The 18,849-nt window shown below is 37.4% G+C and overlaps 1 protein-coding gene across 3 annotated transcripts in view; it reads left to right on the top strand.

The window, feature by feature from the left end:
* The window catches only part of NAV3 (neuron navigator 3), a 621,657-nt gene that overhangs the window by 422,349 nt on the left and 180,459 nt on the right, over nucleotides 1-18,849 (top strand). For all 3 annotated transcript variants that reach the window (XM_046013459.1, XM_046013458.1, XM_046013457.1), the window contains exon 9: nucleotides 2,305-2,420. In XM_046013459.1, the coding sequence (XP_045869415.1) occupies nucleotides 2,305-2,420 (116 nt within the window). The remainder of the gene's footprint in view (nucleotides 1-2,304; nucleotides 2,421-18,849) is intronic.

The raw sequence follows: 18,849 nt of genomic DNA, 5'->3' as shown, positions 1-18,849 counted from the left end.
GCACTGGGCTTTAGACAGCCATCATGGTGAACTACTTAATGTGACTCAGCTTCTAAGAGATCCGTCTGTGAATACTGAGTCTGCAGGACTAGAGGCTAATCCTGGCTCACAGCCAGTTTACCAAGGCACCCTGCCTTCCTGGCAAGCAGCCAGTCAGCTTTCCCTGGGGTCTCCAATCTCACTACATACTCTCCTACTCTCCGTTTAAACTTCTTCAGTGAGTAACAAAAGTCCTTAGAAAACTTCAGAGGATTTTATCCCTTCATTCATAGACAGCTGGCTAAGGATCAGGTCAGGGAAGGACAGTGGCTGGTGAGAAATGAGCCCAAGTAGAGGAGCCAACTATAGTGGGCTTCAGCAGTGAATAGCAAGGGGTATCAATAGACAGGGCTATAGGAGAACCTGGGAGCCAGAGAAGAAAAGAAATGGGCTATATAGAGAGCCAGATATAGTCCCCACATTTTAATGTTGACCAGAATCCTACATGCCTCAAGAAAATGCCTTTCCAAACCTTAAGTAATAATAACGCTTGAGTTCACAATTATTTTGCAAGGAACATATTTTTCTTTGCATTCATACATGAGCAAATTGAGGTTCAAGGAGGCTAAGTACCTTAGCAAGGTCACATGAGTTAGTAAGTAGGTAGTTAGAGAGCCAAGTTTTACACTGAAACCCAGTGTATATACCATTATACCATGCTTCCTTCCATGTGCTATACTCCAGTAATGCCGTTTTAGCATCACTACTAGTAAGATTTTTTATTTATCAACTACTTCCTGAGTGCAACATATTGTGAGACTAGGGCAAGGCATTGGGATACAATGGTGAGCATAAAAACATTTAATGATTGAGTAAAAGAGAACAAAAGAGGGGAAAAGTAGCACCCATAGAGAATGGGGTACAAACTGGAAGATTTTTGTAATAGAAGCCGGGGTAGGGCAATTTCATGAAAAGACTAATGGTCTTCTGTTCTCAATGCTGCCAAAGCATCAAGGAAGGTGAAGACTAAGATGTGTTGATTTTAGCAACATTGAGGTCTTTACTAGCCTTTATGGTACATCCTGTCACTTGGATACTATATTCTCTTTCTTAATTTTGCCATGCTTTTTATATTCAGTTTTAAGTTAGAATAAAATAAGGATAGTCTGCCAGAAATCAACAGAAACCATTTGTATGAATTCTTACATGGCTCTTTCTTTTCTATATCAATCTCTGTATATACACATACACCCATACATACAGCATAAAGTTTTCCATGATTTCTTAAAATCCTAATGAGCTCAGAGTTTTTATATCTGTCAGATCAATTCAAAGTATTTTTGGTGATTATGCTTTATTTCCTTTCAAACAACACCAGGATTTAAAATAAAAAATAACATATTAATTAAAAATTGATTCAGAAAAAAACATACTGCATTTTCCTTTCACATATAAATATTCTCTATAGATGTCTTTAAAAGTGAGAGCTATTTAGTGACCTCTTGTCATGGTCCAAACCCGGTCATACAAATGGGACTCCCAGCAAATGAGAAGTCTCCAAAGGACACAGTCCTTTTATTTTAAAATGTGGTGATTTGGATCAAATATATGTAGATTTTGAAGCTGCATCAGGAAAGATCATGTTTCTTAAAACATTCGCCTGTGCATAAAAGGAAGAAGCAATGTGTGAAGTAAGATTGGAATGTCAGAATGTATGTAGTCTGTCTATTGCATGCTTTTCATTTGGTTAGACCTACTCTCTACATGTTACTCACACACACAAATACATACCAATGCATACACACACACATAAACATAAAATATACAGTAGATGAAATTTTAATGAGAATTTGGTTTTCATTGACTTTAACTTTTCTGAAATTTGTTTTTACTTATACTTCCAATTTTAGGATCTATTTTCTAGAATTTTCATGGAAAAAATCATTTTAGGGGTGCTTTCAGTACTTTTATTGGTTATCCTGACAAGAACACAACATAACCAGACTTTTTTTCTAAAACAGCAGAAAAAAAAGTTGGATCTTTTCATCTTTTGCTTTTCCAAAATACAACTATTGGTAATTACAACCTTTCAAGTTTAGGAAAGTCTCAGAAATATGATTTAATATCTCACTCCTACTTGGGTTGTATATGAAAAATATAATAAAGCCTATCTCTAATAGATAGTTTTGGAATGTCTCTGTCATTAGGAAATGCTTACTTACCTTGATAGAAAACTTTTAACATGTTGATTTCTGCTTGTACTAGAGAACTTTGAGTCACTGGTGAGAACAATTGCTATCTGTTTGTCTTTCTGGGTAATTTCAGATCGCATTCAGAAAATGAAGGTACCTCTTTACCATCTGCTGACTCCTGTACCAGTCCTACTAAGATGGATTTATCATATAATAAAACTGCTAAGCAGTGCCTAGAGGAGATATCTGGTAAGTGACCTGATTGATGGGTAGGTCAAACCTCAGAATTTTTGTAATCTCTCTGTAAGTCTTTTTATTAAGCGTTACTGTGCTATACTGTTTTTTCTTAAGCATAAATGGACTGTGTACATCTTATATTTCAGAGATTCTTAGATATTTGGCTACTTTGCTCAGGGTGATCTCTTTGTTGTTCAGTGAAGAATTTTGTAAAGAATGGTAGTGCTTTTAGAGGTTGAGATCTTTAAGTCATTCTCGCCCTTAGTTAAGTTCAATATAAGAGAAGTTTTGGAAGACTTTCCATTGTTAATAAGACAGCCCTTGAATATATTTGGAGATTTGAAAAATGTTAAGGATCAGCTGTCATTGCAAATATTCCATGGCCAATCTAACCCTCTCTTTTTTCAATTCTATACTATTTAGAAAACTCTTACATGATGGCTCCAAATGTATATTTAGGGAAAAAAAATCTAATTATGGAAATATTTCATTATATATAAATAATTTAAGAAAAAAAAACCCATATTCATACCCAGACACAATTTGTCAGACTTTTAAGTATATAAAACACACTTTTCTGTGTTAGTCCAAAGTTTTTTTTCCTAGGGCCCAGGTAACCATAGGCATATATGGAAAACCTTTGGTGTAATTTTATTATATAGGTCCATACTTATGAGCAACTAAGAAAACTCTTAGCAAAATACGTGCTCCTATGGGGAAAAAGAGTTTAAGAACATTTTATCTAAATGTAAGAATTCATAGAAGTAGTGGTATATCTGTTATTCCAGTAAGTTTCTGGTCAGCCCTGGTAAATTCTGAAGAAAAAAAAACCAAAGAAATATTTAATATAAAAATAAATTGTATTGTACTCCAGAGATTCAAAGAATTGTCCTGAAGCTCATAAAAATAACCATATCACAAATTTGGGTGCTAAAGAGCTTCTCCACTTTGGGTGAACTTGAACACTTTGGCAGGCTGCAGCCATTAACGCAATATCCTCCAGTAGATAATGACCGCATTGATAACACAACATTTCAAGGGTCCTTGTAGAATTATCAGTGGCATCATCAGGCATCAGAAGTTTATGTGAAGATTACAGTGGGCCAGCACTGAGTAAAGGTAGAAAAGGTCATGGCAAGACATAGCAATCGGGATGGTATTTGCAGATTTTTCAGTAGTTGGGAAAATCTTTGGCTTTCCCATAGCTCCAGATAGTCTCATAATCAGAATGATGATGGATATATGTATTGCGACTAGATATTTTTAAAACTTAGTATGGCATGAAGATTCATATACTTCAGACATTTCTGTATTCATGAATGTCTTCAATTATGTATCAAGGTACCTATGAAATACTAGAGCTCAAGTATGTAAGACAAAATGCACTTAGTACAGTTTGAATTCTAATTTTTATGGGAATTTCACAAGGAACATTGTTTCTTTGAAATTCATATATCACTGAGTATCTCTATTTAAGTAATCCATATTTGATTTTTTTCCTCCGGTTTCTTATTCTGTCCACCACTTGATCATTTTTTCATATTTTCAGTTAATATTTACATTTAATATTCTGTTTTAAATATAACATTTAGAAGTGAAATATAAACTAGACTTGAACACAATATAATAACTTAATGGATTTATTGGAGGTATAATATTATTTTGCATTTTGTTTCTGTTATTATATTTTATATAATATATAAATTTATTATATAAATTATAAATTTATTATATAAATTATAGATTTGAGTCTGTGATTTAGATAGGAATATAATAAAAGAAATAAAACAGCAAATAAATGGTAAAATGAGTCTTATCTGATTGTGTCATTTCTGTTATTTGTTTAAAATGATAAAATAGTAAAATGTCTCTGTGGCAAACCTGAGATTTTCTAGAAGAAAGAGGATATTCATTTATGATTAGTAAGCTATAAATTGAGTGCTCTAATTGGAAGAATCTAGGTGAGAGTATACAGGTAGACCAGTGATGAGAGGATGATTAGCATACCCTCGTCTTTCTTCCAATGATCTTGTCTTCTAATCCCTCCTGCGCTACTGAAGCTCATGGTCCTACCCTCCATGCAGGCATCATCAGTGTCTGCAGCCTCCCCACAGACTCACTTGTAGGCATCCCAATCTTGCTGATTCCATCCTCGCTTTTCAGTGCTCTTTCTTTTGGTCCAACTCTAACAGTGCTTCTAATAGGATTTCTAAATGCTGATTTAAGTATGATTCCCATTTTAAAATTCTATTCCTATTGGGTCTAAATAGAGATCCCACAGCATTTTACTGACCCTTGTCAAACTCTGCATATTCTTTCTCCATCCTGCCCTCTACCCCAACTCACTGAATTCCTGTGTAACTGAATGCAGTTTGACTTTTGCATATACCCTTTACTCTTGCTCCCCTCTCACTTCCTTTGATAAAGTCACAGGCCTGGTTACGTTCAACCGTCCACCTGTTCTGTACCAACAGTGAATGAACCTGGAGGAAAACACGTCCCATGGTGATGTGATTCACTTTACATTTATGGCCCCCAACATTTAAAGAGTATTTAGTGTTGCCTAGCAATCATTTTGTATTTCTTCAGTATATTCATTCTTTTTTTTTGTCACCTGAGAACCCTCTCAAGCTCTTAGACAACAATTTTATACCTTTTCTGCTCAAACTTACCATACCAGCGCTTCTGCCCTCTCCCTTAACTGATGACCTTGATGTTGATTTCATTGCGAAAAATTAAAGCAGAGAAATTAAAGAATTTCATACACCCCTGCTACAACATCTACCTACATAAAACATTTATACACATTCTTTCCACCTTTCCTCAGATTACTTTCTCTTCTACCTCCTTAATATCTCCCTCTGCTCCAAATCATTCTCTGTAGTCCTCAGGGTGCTAGTTACCTCCTGTTATAATTTTTAAAAAATCAGAAACAGAACTTCTCTTGACCCCTTCCTTTCTTTCTTTCTTCTCCTGATTTCTGTTGTTGCTACTATATTCTGGCTGTTAAAGAAACCACTGACCACAAAAGTACTTGAAATCATTGCTGAGCCCACAGAATATTCCTTCAAAGACAAGATGAAATAAGGGAAGTGAAATGTTCTAGGAAGTAGAAAATATACTTCTGGCCTCTGCACTGCCATCATTTAGCTGAATTGTTCCTTGGTTTCCTTTTTTTTTTTTTTTTTTTTTTTTTGGTGAGATGACTGATGCTTAATAAACTCACAGGATTGTTGTGAGATAGAGTTTTATTCATCCACCCATGTTTTCAGTAATCTTCGCCTGGTACTTTATCCATGCTGGGCGTTGCAAGGATTGGGAAAACAAACATGACTAACACAGGAGCCCTGTAGTAGAAGAGTAATACACAAAAATTAACACCACAAATAATTAAATCACTAGATGCCTGGGAGCAACTAAGTTAGCTGTGAAGAGTTAGGGCTTAAAATCATATTCCGGGAAGAAACAACTTCAATGAAAACAATTTGAAAAAAAGATTCTACTTATTAGTTTCGTTTGTTTTTAATTATAAAAGTGGGAACTTTTCTTAAATTCACTAGAATCTTGGTAGTTCACTGGTTTTTTTATAACCAGAAATTTCAGTGCTATTGTTATTGTTGAACTCTTGCTGGTAACGGTTAGTGCAGGGGCCTCACTGGGGACTAATTCTGTCCTGCTCTCCAAGAGAAGTAGCCCTAATGATATAGAACTCTGATGGATTTAGTCTTGGCATGATAAGATCTGGTTTTGAGAATTTTTGAAGCCTATGCTATTTGAGGGAGCGTGAAAATAATATAAAAATAGAAATATAAAATTACACGTAGTGTTTTAGGAAGGAGCATAAGCTGGTTAGAAGATCTGTATCTTAAGAACCATTGGCTTCATAGTAAATATGCCTTGATATCCTGGTATAGTTTTGGCTGACCAGCATCCCTCGCCCTATCTGCTAATAATAATAGCACCTTGATCTTATTTTTTCTTCTTCTTCTTTTTTTCTGGTGGGGGAAACCATTGTCCTATCAATCGCTGCTTATGTGGTTCAAGTAAAATTGACACAAGCAGATCAAAGCAGAACAACCTTTTCCCTTAACCACAGTGACCCTTTCAAAAATGGACATGTACCCAATTCACTTTAGTCAGAACCAATGAGAATAAATCTCAGAACTTTTCCTAAGGCTCTTAGAGGAGAGACGTGGTTTTTCCAGAAGAACCAACACTAATGAAAAGAAGCTAGGACCTTCCGGCAGTTACCTTCACCCTCAAGTGAAATAAATCAAGAAAACAGAACCAAGAGCAGGAGAGAATGAGCTCAAGGTCATTATAGGTAATGTCTGAGCCCCTGTGCACAAGCCATGCCTAAAATTATCCATCCCCCTTTGCTTAAACAATGTGAAAAGCATCCCTATTGCATGACCTGCAAGAGGCGTGACATGTAAAGATTTGTGATACTGTTAAGGAGCAGACTTGAATGGTTCACACTGAAAAGCAGGTTTGTTAGATTCATGAAGTTAGCCAGGAAGCTTAGCTCTTTACACTTTCATCTACAGGGTAATTCACAGGAAGTTACAAAAAACAGTGTCTTTGTGATTAAATGGTAGTGGAAGTTAAAATGTAGTTAAAGAATGGTGTGAAGAAACGTATCAGAAATGAATGACAATAAAATGGCATATGGGAGAAAACGCAAGACTTTTTCAATTTGGTGACCTTCTATCCCTCTGAATTCTTTGTGTATATTATTCAAGTTTCCTATTACTTTTCATTTTCTTAGGGGGGGAACCTAGGGATTTTTACCCAATCTAATAATGGGGGTTCCATTAATTATTACAGTCAGGTGGAAAATGTTAAATAATTTGTGGCAATGGGTGAGTAAGCTTCTTGCCTATCCTTCACAATTCATGCCACAACTTCGATATTCTAAGTCCAGCCAAAGTGGTGGCTCAGATTTTACTGCTATGGCTTGGGTTTCATTCTTATATTCATTGACAGAAAGAATGTGACCTCAGAGACTATCCCTTTCATCAAGTGCCAAGAGAGCTTGCCAAATGTAAAGTGAGCTGTATTTTTTAGTCCACTGGAATCATTCAGGAAAGTTTCTAGGTGTACTTTTTTTTTTTTTTTTTTTTTTTTGCTTTTTGTTTGTTTGTTTTACATAGGTTCACCCTTGTCCTTTTTTTTGTGCATAAGGCTTTTTACCAACATGTATAACATCTGTTTAATGCATTTTTTAACCTTTACCTAGAATTTATACTCAACTGAAAAACACTGAAAGTGCCAGACTGCCTTGGTATTAGCAAAGCTGGCATGCTTTTGTGAAAAGGTAATAACATAATTGAATGAATTTGGGAAATCATTTAGAAGTGAGAATTTAGATTAAGCAGGATAAGCTAATGGTTACATGTGTTTTCTTTTCTGACTTACCAGACTTTGTCTTGAATAATGGTCAGTATCTGATATTTAAGACTTTTGTGAATGATTACTTAAGTTGCCTTTTTCTTGACTATTTAGAAAGATTAAGAAATTATTAATTAGAAAGATTAAGAGACTCAGGTAATTTAAGTCAGTTTCGATCTCTTACTTAAATGGCCACTTTATAATTGTGTTTATTAAAAGCTGAAAAGCATTCCTTTTTAGAACATTATAGTAGCTATGCTTTATGTTAAGTCTTAGTAAAATTAGAGTGATTCTCATTTTTAGTATTGATAATGTATATTCATCTCCTATGCACCAAAGCTTTTTCCTCCACTTTGTATAACATACATTTATGTGGGTGAATGCAAATAAGTATAATTATACCCACAAATGAATGCACATCCAAAGGAGACAGGTATAGCTGCCTCTGCAGAAGCAAGAAGTGGGTTCCCCACTGTTACTTAGCATAAATTGATGAATTGATGTTGTTCCAGGGGAGAAACGATTGTAGCTGCAAGTTGACAACAATATTTTTAGCTAAAGATATACCCATTTGATGTTTTCTGTTAGGGTTATTCAAAATAACCAGTTCCTTCTAATCAGCCCCTTCCTGGGTCTACCCATACTTGAAGATTATGTTTCCTGATCCATGAATCAGGATAGACCTTGTGATTTAATTTGACCAATGAAGTGTGAGTGGAAAAATGACATGGGCATTCTCCTGAGCAGAAGCTTTAAGAGTCAGTTTGCTTGGATCTCTCATTGCTTGTTCCTCTGTCTTAGTATGAACATGTCTGAAGACTGTTCCTGCTCTTTTAGCATGGGTCTTAGTATTAGGGGTAATTGGATCAGCGCTGCAGCCAACAGAGTGGAAATTCATGTGAGCACAAGTTCATCTTTGTTTTTGTAAGCCACTAGAATTTCTAAAACATTTGTAGATTCAACATAACTTAGTCTAAGCCAGAATTTTTCTACCTTGGCAATACTGACATTGTAGTCTGCATAATTCTTTGTTGTGGGGGGCTGTCCTGTCATTGTTGTGGTATCAACATCACTGGCTTCTACCTACTAGGTGTCAGAACCACCACACTGCCCAGTTGTAACAACTGAAAATGTTTCCTGATGTTGCTGAATGTCCCCTAACCCAGCTGAATATCCTCAACCCAGTTGAAAAACACTGGTCTCGGGCTAGTAGTTATCAAAGTGGGGTCCCAGAACCAGTAGTATCTGCATCACGGATGTGTTAGAAATGCAGTCCCGAGCCCCTTTCAGACCTAGCAGATGAGTAGGGATGGGGCTGGGGCCAAGCAAGCTATAACTTGATGAGTCCTCCAAGAGTTCTGAACACTAAAGTTTAACCACTGGTTTAAGCTGATTGGTAACAGGCTCCTTTGTATAAGAAGAGGGCATAATTATTGTTTTCACTAATTTTGATGTCTAAAGCATAAGAATTCATTCCCTTTTTTATGAATCTGTGAGACTCAAGAGTACACTACATGTGCACTTTAGTGTAATACATGTCAGAGAAAATAAAGTTATATAGCATCAGTAAATCTACTGTAGTCTCATAACCTGGTGATTTACTGGGTCACAGTAATTCCAAATGAAAAAGAAATGTATTGCTTAGGAATCCAGAGGGGAGTGGCATTTTGATCTTTAAAAAAAACACTTTGTAAGATGATGTTTTTATAAGAATAATCATCAGTTTCTATGATTTGACATTTGTACCCTCATTTAAGCACACTGCATATAAGAAATGAAGAAATTTATTTTTAAAGACAGAAGAATTGAAAATCAGTATTCACATTCACAGATTTGTTTGCTTAATTGCAATTTCTATTGTGCAAATAATTTAAAAAAAAAAAGCCTTTCATTTAATTCCCTTTTATATATGTGTGTGAAACAGATCTAGCTATGATCTTCCTTGGGGCTGATCTTAAGAATTAATTAGCTTTGCAAAGAAGGTTATTATCATATGTAAAGGTATAGGCAGTGTATATTATAATGCTAATTTATAGAGTTAAGAAATTGAGCATTTCCCCTAGTTGAGGTACTCAATATGAAGTGAAAGCTCAGAGGTAATTTGATCTTATTAGTTCAGAAAATGATAGGGACTAATCAGTTGGAAAGGCACCAATATTTCTATGTATTTCTCCACTTTCCTCTTTTTCATATGGAATGTTTATGGGCAGAAAACCTCAAAAAAATTTTTTTTAATACTCTTCTCCTTAACTTTAAATAGTACACATGGTCCCTACTAACTTAATAAGTGTTTTAAAAGTTTTCCTAAATTTAGAATTTTGGGGTGCTGGTGAATATACACAATCAGTACAGGATAAATATAATAAATTGTCTGTTTTTATTAAAATGTTAAAAAACAAAGAGCTGCTGCTGCTATAATAGTAGACCAGAAAAAATGCTCAGTATCAAAAAACCTAATTTATATTTTATATTTTTTTTTGTCATATACTTATTTTCTGCATTCTTGGACATCAACTTTTAATTATGCTTTGAGTGAAAGAAAATATTGGGGAAAATCCTCTTGAGTTATTTTCTTTGCTAATTTTTACAGGAAGAAGTCTTGATTTTTTAATTGTCCTGTTAGGATTTTAATAAATAGCTTCAGCGTAACAAGCCCTTGGCAGATGAGGTGAAGTCTTTCCCTTTAAAGCATTATCTGCCAGCCAGTGGAGAGTGTCATGCTACGTTTTTTAGGTCCTTTACACTCTTGAATTTGATTTGTGCTTTTACAGCACAAATCCCAACATTCAGAAGGCAGATCTGCCTGCTTCAGCTGCCTGCAGCTATAGAGAATTAGTCTGTCATTCTCGGAATCAGAGAATGTGTGAGTGTGTGAGAGTGTGTATGTGTGTGTGTGTGTGTGTCCGCATCTGGGGCTGGGTGGCCAGGAGTGATTTAAATGTGCAGAGGGTTAATAGTGTAGCCCCTCGTTCGGGCTTGGCTTTGAAACCTGTGGCATTCTAGGCTGGACAGCCGCTTCCGTGCTTCTGTTCTAATTTAGCAGGATGTTTGCTGCCATGGCAGCCAGCAGCATCCACTGCAGCAGCAAGGAAGGGCCATAGATCTGACAATGCAGGTGGAATACTAAAGCCCCAGACGCTCTTGCAGCACTGGGCTTCGGTGCTAAATTTCTGCTCTTAGGGGGCTCCAATGCGGAGGCTGTATGCGTTGCAACGTGTCAGCTCATCTAGAGTCAAGAGCTGCAGACCTAGATCCGTGAAAGGCTGGTGAGAAGTAGGGGGGGGGAGAAGGAAGAAAGAAAGAAAGAGAAGAAAAGAAAAGAATAAAACAAAAAACCATGAGTGAGATCACTGGTGCCTCACTACCTCGCATTTGGGAACACAGAAGGGATAAAGGGAAATGTGGACCCATCGTCCTGCTGAGACCCGTGATTGGATGAAGACTGGAAAACGTAGTTGGCTTCCTGTGCTACTTTCAGCGGGAGCAGTGTCTTTGGTGAACTCTTTTCTGCTTCTGATACACTCAAGCAAAATGCTTGTAAGTACTGCTGATTAGAAAGAGGATGTGGCAAGCTTGATTGTGGGCAACTGATGAATTGTACTGTCGCTCTAGGGTCTTATGTGAATGTTGGCACCTGTTGGGATTTTTACTGAAGTGCATGTGTTAATTCAAACCAAAAATGCCAGTTGCTCTCTCTGTGTAAAAGACAGTATGAAGTCCAGTTGAAAAGAAGAAGCCCCTAGAAGAGCCATGCAGCGGCCAGCTGAACTCTCTGTGTTTCGGAGCAAAGAAGTAAGGAAAAGGGGAGCTTGCCTTCAGAAGCAGAAGTCTCTGACCAATCTTGCCCTCACCAGCGAGGGGGAGAGGAGACCCACTGTGCGCATTTCCAACTGGTTTGGAAATGCCGCAAAGGCTAGCCAGAGAGAATCAGACTATGCGGAGAGGCATTCGCTGTCGAGATTTGTCTCGCGCTCTGTGCAGTCCCTGTACCACACCGGCGGCCCCGGGGCCTGGAGCCTTCTGCCCGCTAGCCAGTCAGGCAGTGAGGGCTTGGAGCACTGGTCTTCCAGAAAGGGCTTGGAAGGCGAGAGTGATGAAGATAGCAGGTCTGAAGATGAAAACGTGTCCTCCAGGCAAAGCAGCATCAGCAGGAGCTGGGCTGAGGAGGAGGGAGAAAGCTGCCTGCGGGAAGGCACAGCTCATCTGGACGAGGACGTGATCCTCACAATGCTGGGTGACCTGGAACAGGCACTTTACACTGACTTGTTAGGTAAGTCGGATTTGTTCCCCCAGAAGGAGGATGGGATTTTAAGAAGCTGCCCATTTGCATTAGCTAAATAGCTTCCATTCTCCCAACTGGATTTTTAAAGCTGGTGACTAAAAAAAAAAAGAATTAATTACTTGTTGCCATTATTTTCTTTGTAAAGCTGAACTTTGAGAACCAGTTGTAAAGTCTGTTTGGAGAAAATAAATAGCAGCAATCTGCCCTGGGCACTATTGGCCTGGTATCCGGGACATTCTAGACATCCATAAAGGAGTGGTTAACATTTTACAATTGCAAACATGTTTGTTACTTAGTAATTAATGGGACTTATTTATTGAATTTTCCTCAAGGTGACCCCACCACAAACATGCAATGAACAATGAAGGGGAAATGTCTTGTATAGTCAGTTTCTTCTGCTGCCTCAGTGGTATCCAAATAGATGGTCCTCGTTTGTACCTCCGTGACAAGCACCAGGCATGCTAGTAACACTTTCAGAAATGCAGAGGCCTCTTTTGACAGCTTTACTCACACATTGCTTTTGCCTTTTTTTTTTTTTTTTTTTTTTTTTGCTGTTTGGCAAAAAAATTCTCCCAAGTGTGTACATTGTAACTATTTCAACTATTGTGTCAATGAGTGTGAACTATTTTTATACTTTACAAAGTAGGCATTTTTGATGGCCTAAGTCTAGTAACAACTTCTCACATAATCTGTAATTAATAAACTGTGAAGATATCTGGTGTAATTCTTCTATTTTGTTTCAGTTTCGACTTTGCTGCCTGCCTAAATAGCCAGCCTGGATCCATTTTAGTTGTTAAGTCTCACTGAGTGTTCTACCAAAGTGCATTTCTATCACAGGGTGTCTTCTGCAAAAATCCATAAGTTTTAAACTCTTGACCACATTGTATTTTGTTAATATGTATGTTTACAAGAAAACTTCATGTAAGACTCCCCATCTTTGAAAGAATTAAACCTGACCAGTGATCTCTTTGTTTCTGGTTCATACAGCTGATGCTAAATGTGGATGTGTTTTTATTCTCTGTGTAATCTCTCCTGTTACCAGATGTTTGATGAAGCTTTCTGGAATCTTAGTGAACCAGCTTTAGAAGAAGAAAGCCTAGAGAGACAGTGGCAAATAGTGCTTGATTTTTCATGTCAGTTTGGCTTTAGAAGAGTAATGTTTCCACGGGTGTGGGAATAGTGATTTCTGAATCTGAATCTGAATGCACCAGGTGCTCAGACGTGGAAGATTGACTTCTTCACCATTGTGTGATATCTGTGATGGACTGTCTCTCATGAAAGTCCTCTATGCAGTACAAAGGCATGGGAGGGAGTCTTACTCCTTAAGGATCTTTTTATTCTTTTGATCCTCTGAACTGCAGGATCAAATAATATTCATCTTTTGCCTTTAAAGTAGTAGTATTTATCTCGTCTAAGTGCCTTGTATATAAGTACTCTCGAAGATATGAACAGAGAACAGTCCCCTGTCAGTATTTGTTGGTTGCTCTGTTAAATTATATCATACTGTATGTGGGTGTGTATGTGACATATGCCTTTTTGTGCATAAATAACTTGGAGCACTACCGTCAGAGGGTAATCTCTCAATAGAAGTCTGTATATTCCGTGGTTTTTAAACTGAGCATCTGCTTATTATATTTATGGGATTATTCTTTTTAAGGCTTCCTCCACCCCAACTTGTGCCAGTACTCAAAATGCTAGCAAGAAAGTAAGGAAGAATTTATTCAGATGGTTGTGACATGAATAATCATATCAGGATAATGAAGCCCTCCAATGCAATTTCCTCAATAATGATGCATGTTAAATTGGTAAATATATCCAAGCCCAGAGCACACAAGAACTTCAGGTTTCTGCCATGTGCTTGAATAGGTTCTGCTTCAGACTCAAAATGGCCTCTTCCAGGTTAATTTTTAGGCCCGGTTCCTTGAGTTCAACTTTTTAGTCTTGAGCATCCTAATAGATTAGAGTCTGTGCTGCAAATATATAGGAGAATATTTTAAAGGTAATTGGCCATGTTTTGGCTATTTTCTGCTCAAAGTATCTGTCTTAAGAGAATTTGAAAATTTCCATCCAAATCACTGTTGGGGACATCTGTAAAATTAGGGTTCTCAAAATAAATCAGGCAGCTGTACTCTAAATAATAACATTTGCAAAGTAGGTGATGTAGAGGACATAGTTCTCTGTGAATCAGGTTCATTCATGTATAATTTGACTTCCTATTAAAAGATGACAGTGCTGGCAGTGTTAATTACAATGTATATAATTAAAGCCTAAAGAGTAAGAGCAGGACCCCACAGATTAAGTGGCCCATCTACCCCTATGCAAAAATGTAAAAGCCACTGTTTTTCCCAAAAGAGGCCTCCTGAGTATCAGACAGGGTAGTAAGGGCTTACACGGCATATTCTAGAATTCACTTTAAGTTTTTAACATGGTTGTAAACTGCTTTCTCATTGCTTATAAAGTGTCTTCTGTACGTGGGGCAAAGAGTGGGTCTCAACTGAGCCTTAGTGGCTTTGAGAGTATGGAAGTGAGAGGAGATATAACACTGAATGAATTTATCATATGTATTTTTCTCTGCTAACTTTTAATTGTCACTAAATGCATCATTTTACTCGTGCTTTTACATTCGGCCTTTTCAGTTGAGGCTCCCATCCCTCCCCCAATCTTCTAGACATCATTCGGATACAAATTTATAGGATGTTTCCAATTTGCGTAATCCTAAAGGGGTTTGTAAAGTGTATTTAATTTTATTTTGACTTTTGTGGGTCATTGAAAACATTCACAGCTATAAATTTTGGCTTGGTTGTTAGCTTCCATAACCTGAATGAGGCAGCGATGATGTTTTGTTCCATTAAGTACCGGGAGGAAAATATATGTCTGATTGTCATGAACAGTACAGTGCCATGTGAGTGAATATCGTGATGAATAAAACCAAAGGAGGAAAGGAGCTTGTGGCTCTGAAATCCGAGAGAAGCTGTATAAACAAAAATGTATGCAGTTGGAAAAACCAAGGATCTAAGATGCCTGTTGGATTGGAAGAAGGATATTTATTTATTTATCTATTTATTTATTTTTATGTATTTGAGAGAGAGTGTGCATGGGTGTGGGGAGGGACAGAGGGAGAGAATCTTCAAGCAGACTCTGAGCTGAGCAGGGAGCCTGGTTTTGTGTGGGGCTCGATCCTACAACCCATGAGATCACAACCTGAGCCGAAACCAAGAGTTCAATGCTTAACCACCTGAGTCACCCAGGAACCCCAGAAGGATATTTAAAAGATGAAGATGTGAAGAAAACATTTAATGAAATGGAACTTCTGAAAATACAGTGTTCCTATAATTTATATTAAGAAGGTACTGAAAATAATTCAAAATATCAATGCTAGGGTAGGACAAGTGATTGAGATGCAACCTGATTACGGTTTAAGAGTTCTCACACAGGGAAGGAGGCCAAGGACAGGGGACGTGTAATGGTATATTCTGTGACCTTGTGTAAGGTCAATAACTGTATTCCCTCCCTCCTTCTTTAAAGGTCATCTCAATACTTCCCTCCTTTAAGACTTCTCAGTTCTTACCATCACGTGGACTCTTGTATTCTAATACTGGCTCTAGTGCTTCTCCAATTTTGTCTCATTCTTCACTATTTCTTTTACCCACTTGATGTAAAATCTCTCCGATCACCTCTGCCTTTCCTTTGGCTATAATGATATCCTACCCTTTAAGATTTTCCTTACATGCTCCTTCTTTATATTCAGGGTTTTACCAGGTTATTTAGAAGTAAAAAGTAGTCTTCTTTCTAGCCATTTCTCAAATATGCTGTTATATTTATGAGAAGGTTGGGATGAAGTTCTGGAGAGATTATGATTAGAATCTCAAGGTTTGTTAACAGCTCTGAGTTTTAAAGTGATGTTAATTTATGAGGTTAAGGATTGCATGCCTTTAAATAGTGTAAGAAAAGTTTATGCCATGTGCATGAGGGTACAATACATATTTTTTCTATCCTGACAATATATTAAACATTTTTTATACTTTCTAAGGTTGAAGTAATAATGCTATTTTTAAGCATATTTTAATTGTCCAAATATTTTGTCAATTAAAAAGGAGAGATTTACAGACTGGCAGCAGAATGGTGGGTGTTTTGGCAACCATTTGGGTTGAGGAAAAATGAGCAACGTAGTGATGTTTGGCTGAAGAAGAAAATTGAGGAATGGGCAGTTGGTGTCTTCCAGTCTCTGTGGGTCATTGTGAAGGCACTATAGAATTGTTTAGTGGCTTACAGAGTAGCTAGGACCACTAGATGGAAATGAAAGGGAGGCAAATTGTCCATCCTCAGAAATGTTTTCACATTTAGACCTGTCCAAGAGTAGAAGGAGCCATCTCTTCTTGAGAGGTTGACTCTCCAATCGTGGAAGTTTCAGGCAGAGGCCCATGGCTATCTCTCAAGTGAGGCGTAGATGAGTTTCCTCACTGGCTGAGAGGCAAGGAGAGACATTCTCTGAAATCCCTACCAACCCTATGCTGGTATTATACATGTTAAGTGGGTGCATTTGCTGTATATATATATATATATTTTTTTTTTTAATCTGGCATGAATTCTGTAGAAGAAAATGAACACATCAAATATCTACCAATATTCTTGAAACAGACTATAGATATACATCTTGACCTGTCTGTTTGATGATTTTCATATAGGAGTTTAATATATGCTATTTTCTAACTTAACTTTCCCTTTTGTTTTTCCTTTCCTTCCATTCCCTTCTCTTGACCACTATCCCTGTCCTTTACTTTCTTCTCTTCCCCTCTCCTTCTCATACCTTCCCACCCCTTAGCCCATCCATTAGACTGAAATTTATGTTGCCAATATGAATACACGCTTTAAATAGAGTCACAAAGAGTTTAAAAGTGAAAAGATAGAAAAAAATATACACCATCTGAACACAAATCATAAGAAAGCTAGTGTAATTGCATTTCTATCAGACAAAGTAGACTTCAAACAAGAAATATTGTCCAAGATAAAGACGGATACTTTATAATGATAAAGTATTGAATGTATCAACTGACATGGCAATTCTGAACATAATACACCTAATAACAGAGTTTTAAAGTCCATAAAACAAAACTGACAAAACTAAATGGGGAAGGAGATAAATTCACAATCATCACTAGAAACTTTAACAGGCAACTCCCAGAAATAGAACAAATAGATTTTTTTATTACTTTTTTTTTAAGATTTTACTTATTGATTTGACACACATAGAACACAAGTAGTCAGAAAGAAAATCAGAAAGAGAGGAGGAAGCAGACTCCCTGCTGAGCAGAGAGCCAGATGTGGGGCTCGATCCCAGGACCCTGAGACCATGACCTGAGTCGAAGGCAGAGGCTTAACCCACTGAGCCACCCAGGTGCCCCTTTTTAATTACTTTTTAAAATTAACATATAACATATTAGCCCCAGGGGTACAGGTCTGTGAATCATCAAGCTTACACACCTCACAGCACTCACCATATCACATACCCTCCCCAATGTCCATAACACAACCACCCTCTCCCTACCCTCAACCCCCTGGCAACCCTCAGTTTGTTTTGTGAGACTAAGAGTCACTTAAAGACTGTCTCCCTCCTGACCCCATCTTGTTTAATTTTTTTCTTCCCTACCCCCAAGTCCCCCACTTTGCCTCTCAAATTCCTCTTATCAGGGAGATCATATGATAATTGTCTTTCTCTGATTCACTTATTTCGCTCAGCATAATACCTTCTAGTTCCATCCACGTCATTGCAAATGGGAAGATTTCATTTCTTTTGATGGCTGCATAGTATTCCATTGAATATATATACCACTTCTTCTTTATCCATTCATCTGTCGATGGACATCTAGGTTCTTTCCTTAGTTTGGCTATTGTGGACATTGCTGCTATAAACATTCGGACGCATGTGCCCTTTCGGATGACTACATTCCTATCTTTAGGTTAAATACCCAGTAATGCCATTGCTGGGTCATAGGGTACCTCTATTTTCAACTTTTTAAGGAATCTCCATGCTGTTTTCCAGAGTGGCTGCAGCAGCTTGCATTCTGACCAACAGTTTAGAAGGGTTCCCCTTTTTCCGCATCCTCTCCAACATCTGTCATTTCCAGACTTGTTAATTTTAGCCATTTTGACTGGTGTGATGTGGTATTTCATTGTGATTTTGGTTTGTATTTAGCTGATACCAAAGGATCTGGAGCACTTTTTCATGTGTCTGTTGGCCATCTGGATGTCTTCCTTGCAGAAATGTCTGTTCATGTCCTCTGCCCGTTTCTTGATTGGATTATTTGTTCTTTGGGTGTTGAGTTTGATAAGTTCTTTATAGATATTGGATACTACCCTTTATCTGATATGTTCTTTGCAAATATCTTCTCCCATTCTGTCAGTTGTTTTTTGGTTTTGTTGACTGTTTCCTTTGCCTTGCAAAGCTTTTGATCTTGATGATGTCCCAATAGTTCATTTTTGCCCTTGCTTCCCTTGTCTTTGGCTGTGTTTCTATGAAGAGGTTGCTGTGGCTGAGATCAAAGAGGTTGTTGCCTGTGTTCTCCTCCAGAATGTTGATGGATTCCTTTCTCACGTTGAGGTCTTTCATCCATTTGCAGTCTATTTTTGTGTGTGGTATAAGGAAATGGTCCAATTTCATTTTTCTGCATGTGGCTGTCCAATTTTCCCAGCACCATTTGTTGAAGAGACTGTCTTTTTTCCATTGGACGTTCTTTCCTGCTTTGTCGAAGATTAGTTGATCATAGAGTT

Source organism: Meles meles, chromosome 7 (genome assembly GCF_922984935.1).
Source record: "Meles meles chromosome 7, mMelMel3.1 paternal haplotype, whole genome shotgun sequence".
In the NCBI taxonomy this organism is placed as follows: Eukaryota; Metazoa; Chordata; class Mammalia; order Carnivora; family Mustelidae; genus Meles; species Meles meles.
The sequence above is the reverse complement of the archived record's forward strand: the minus strand, read 5'-3'. Positions and strand labels throughout refer to the sequence as shown.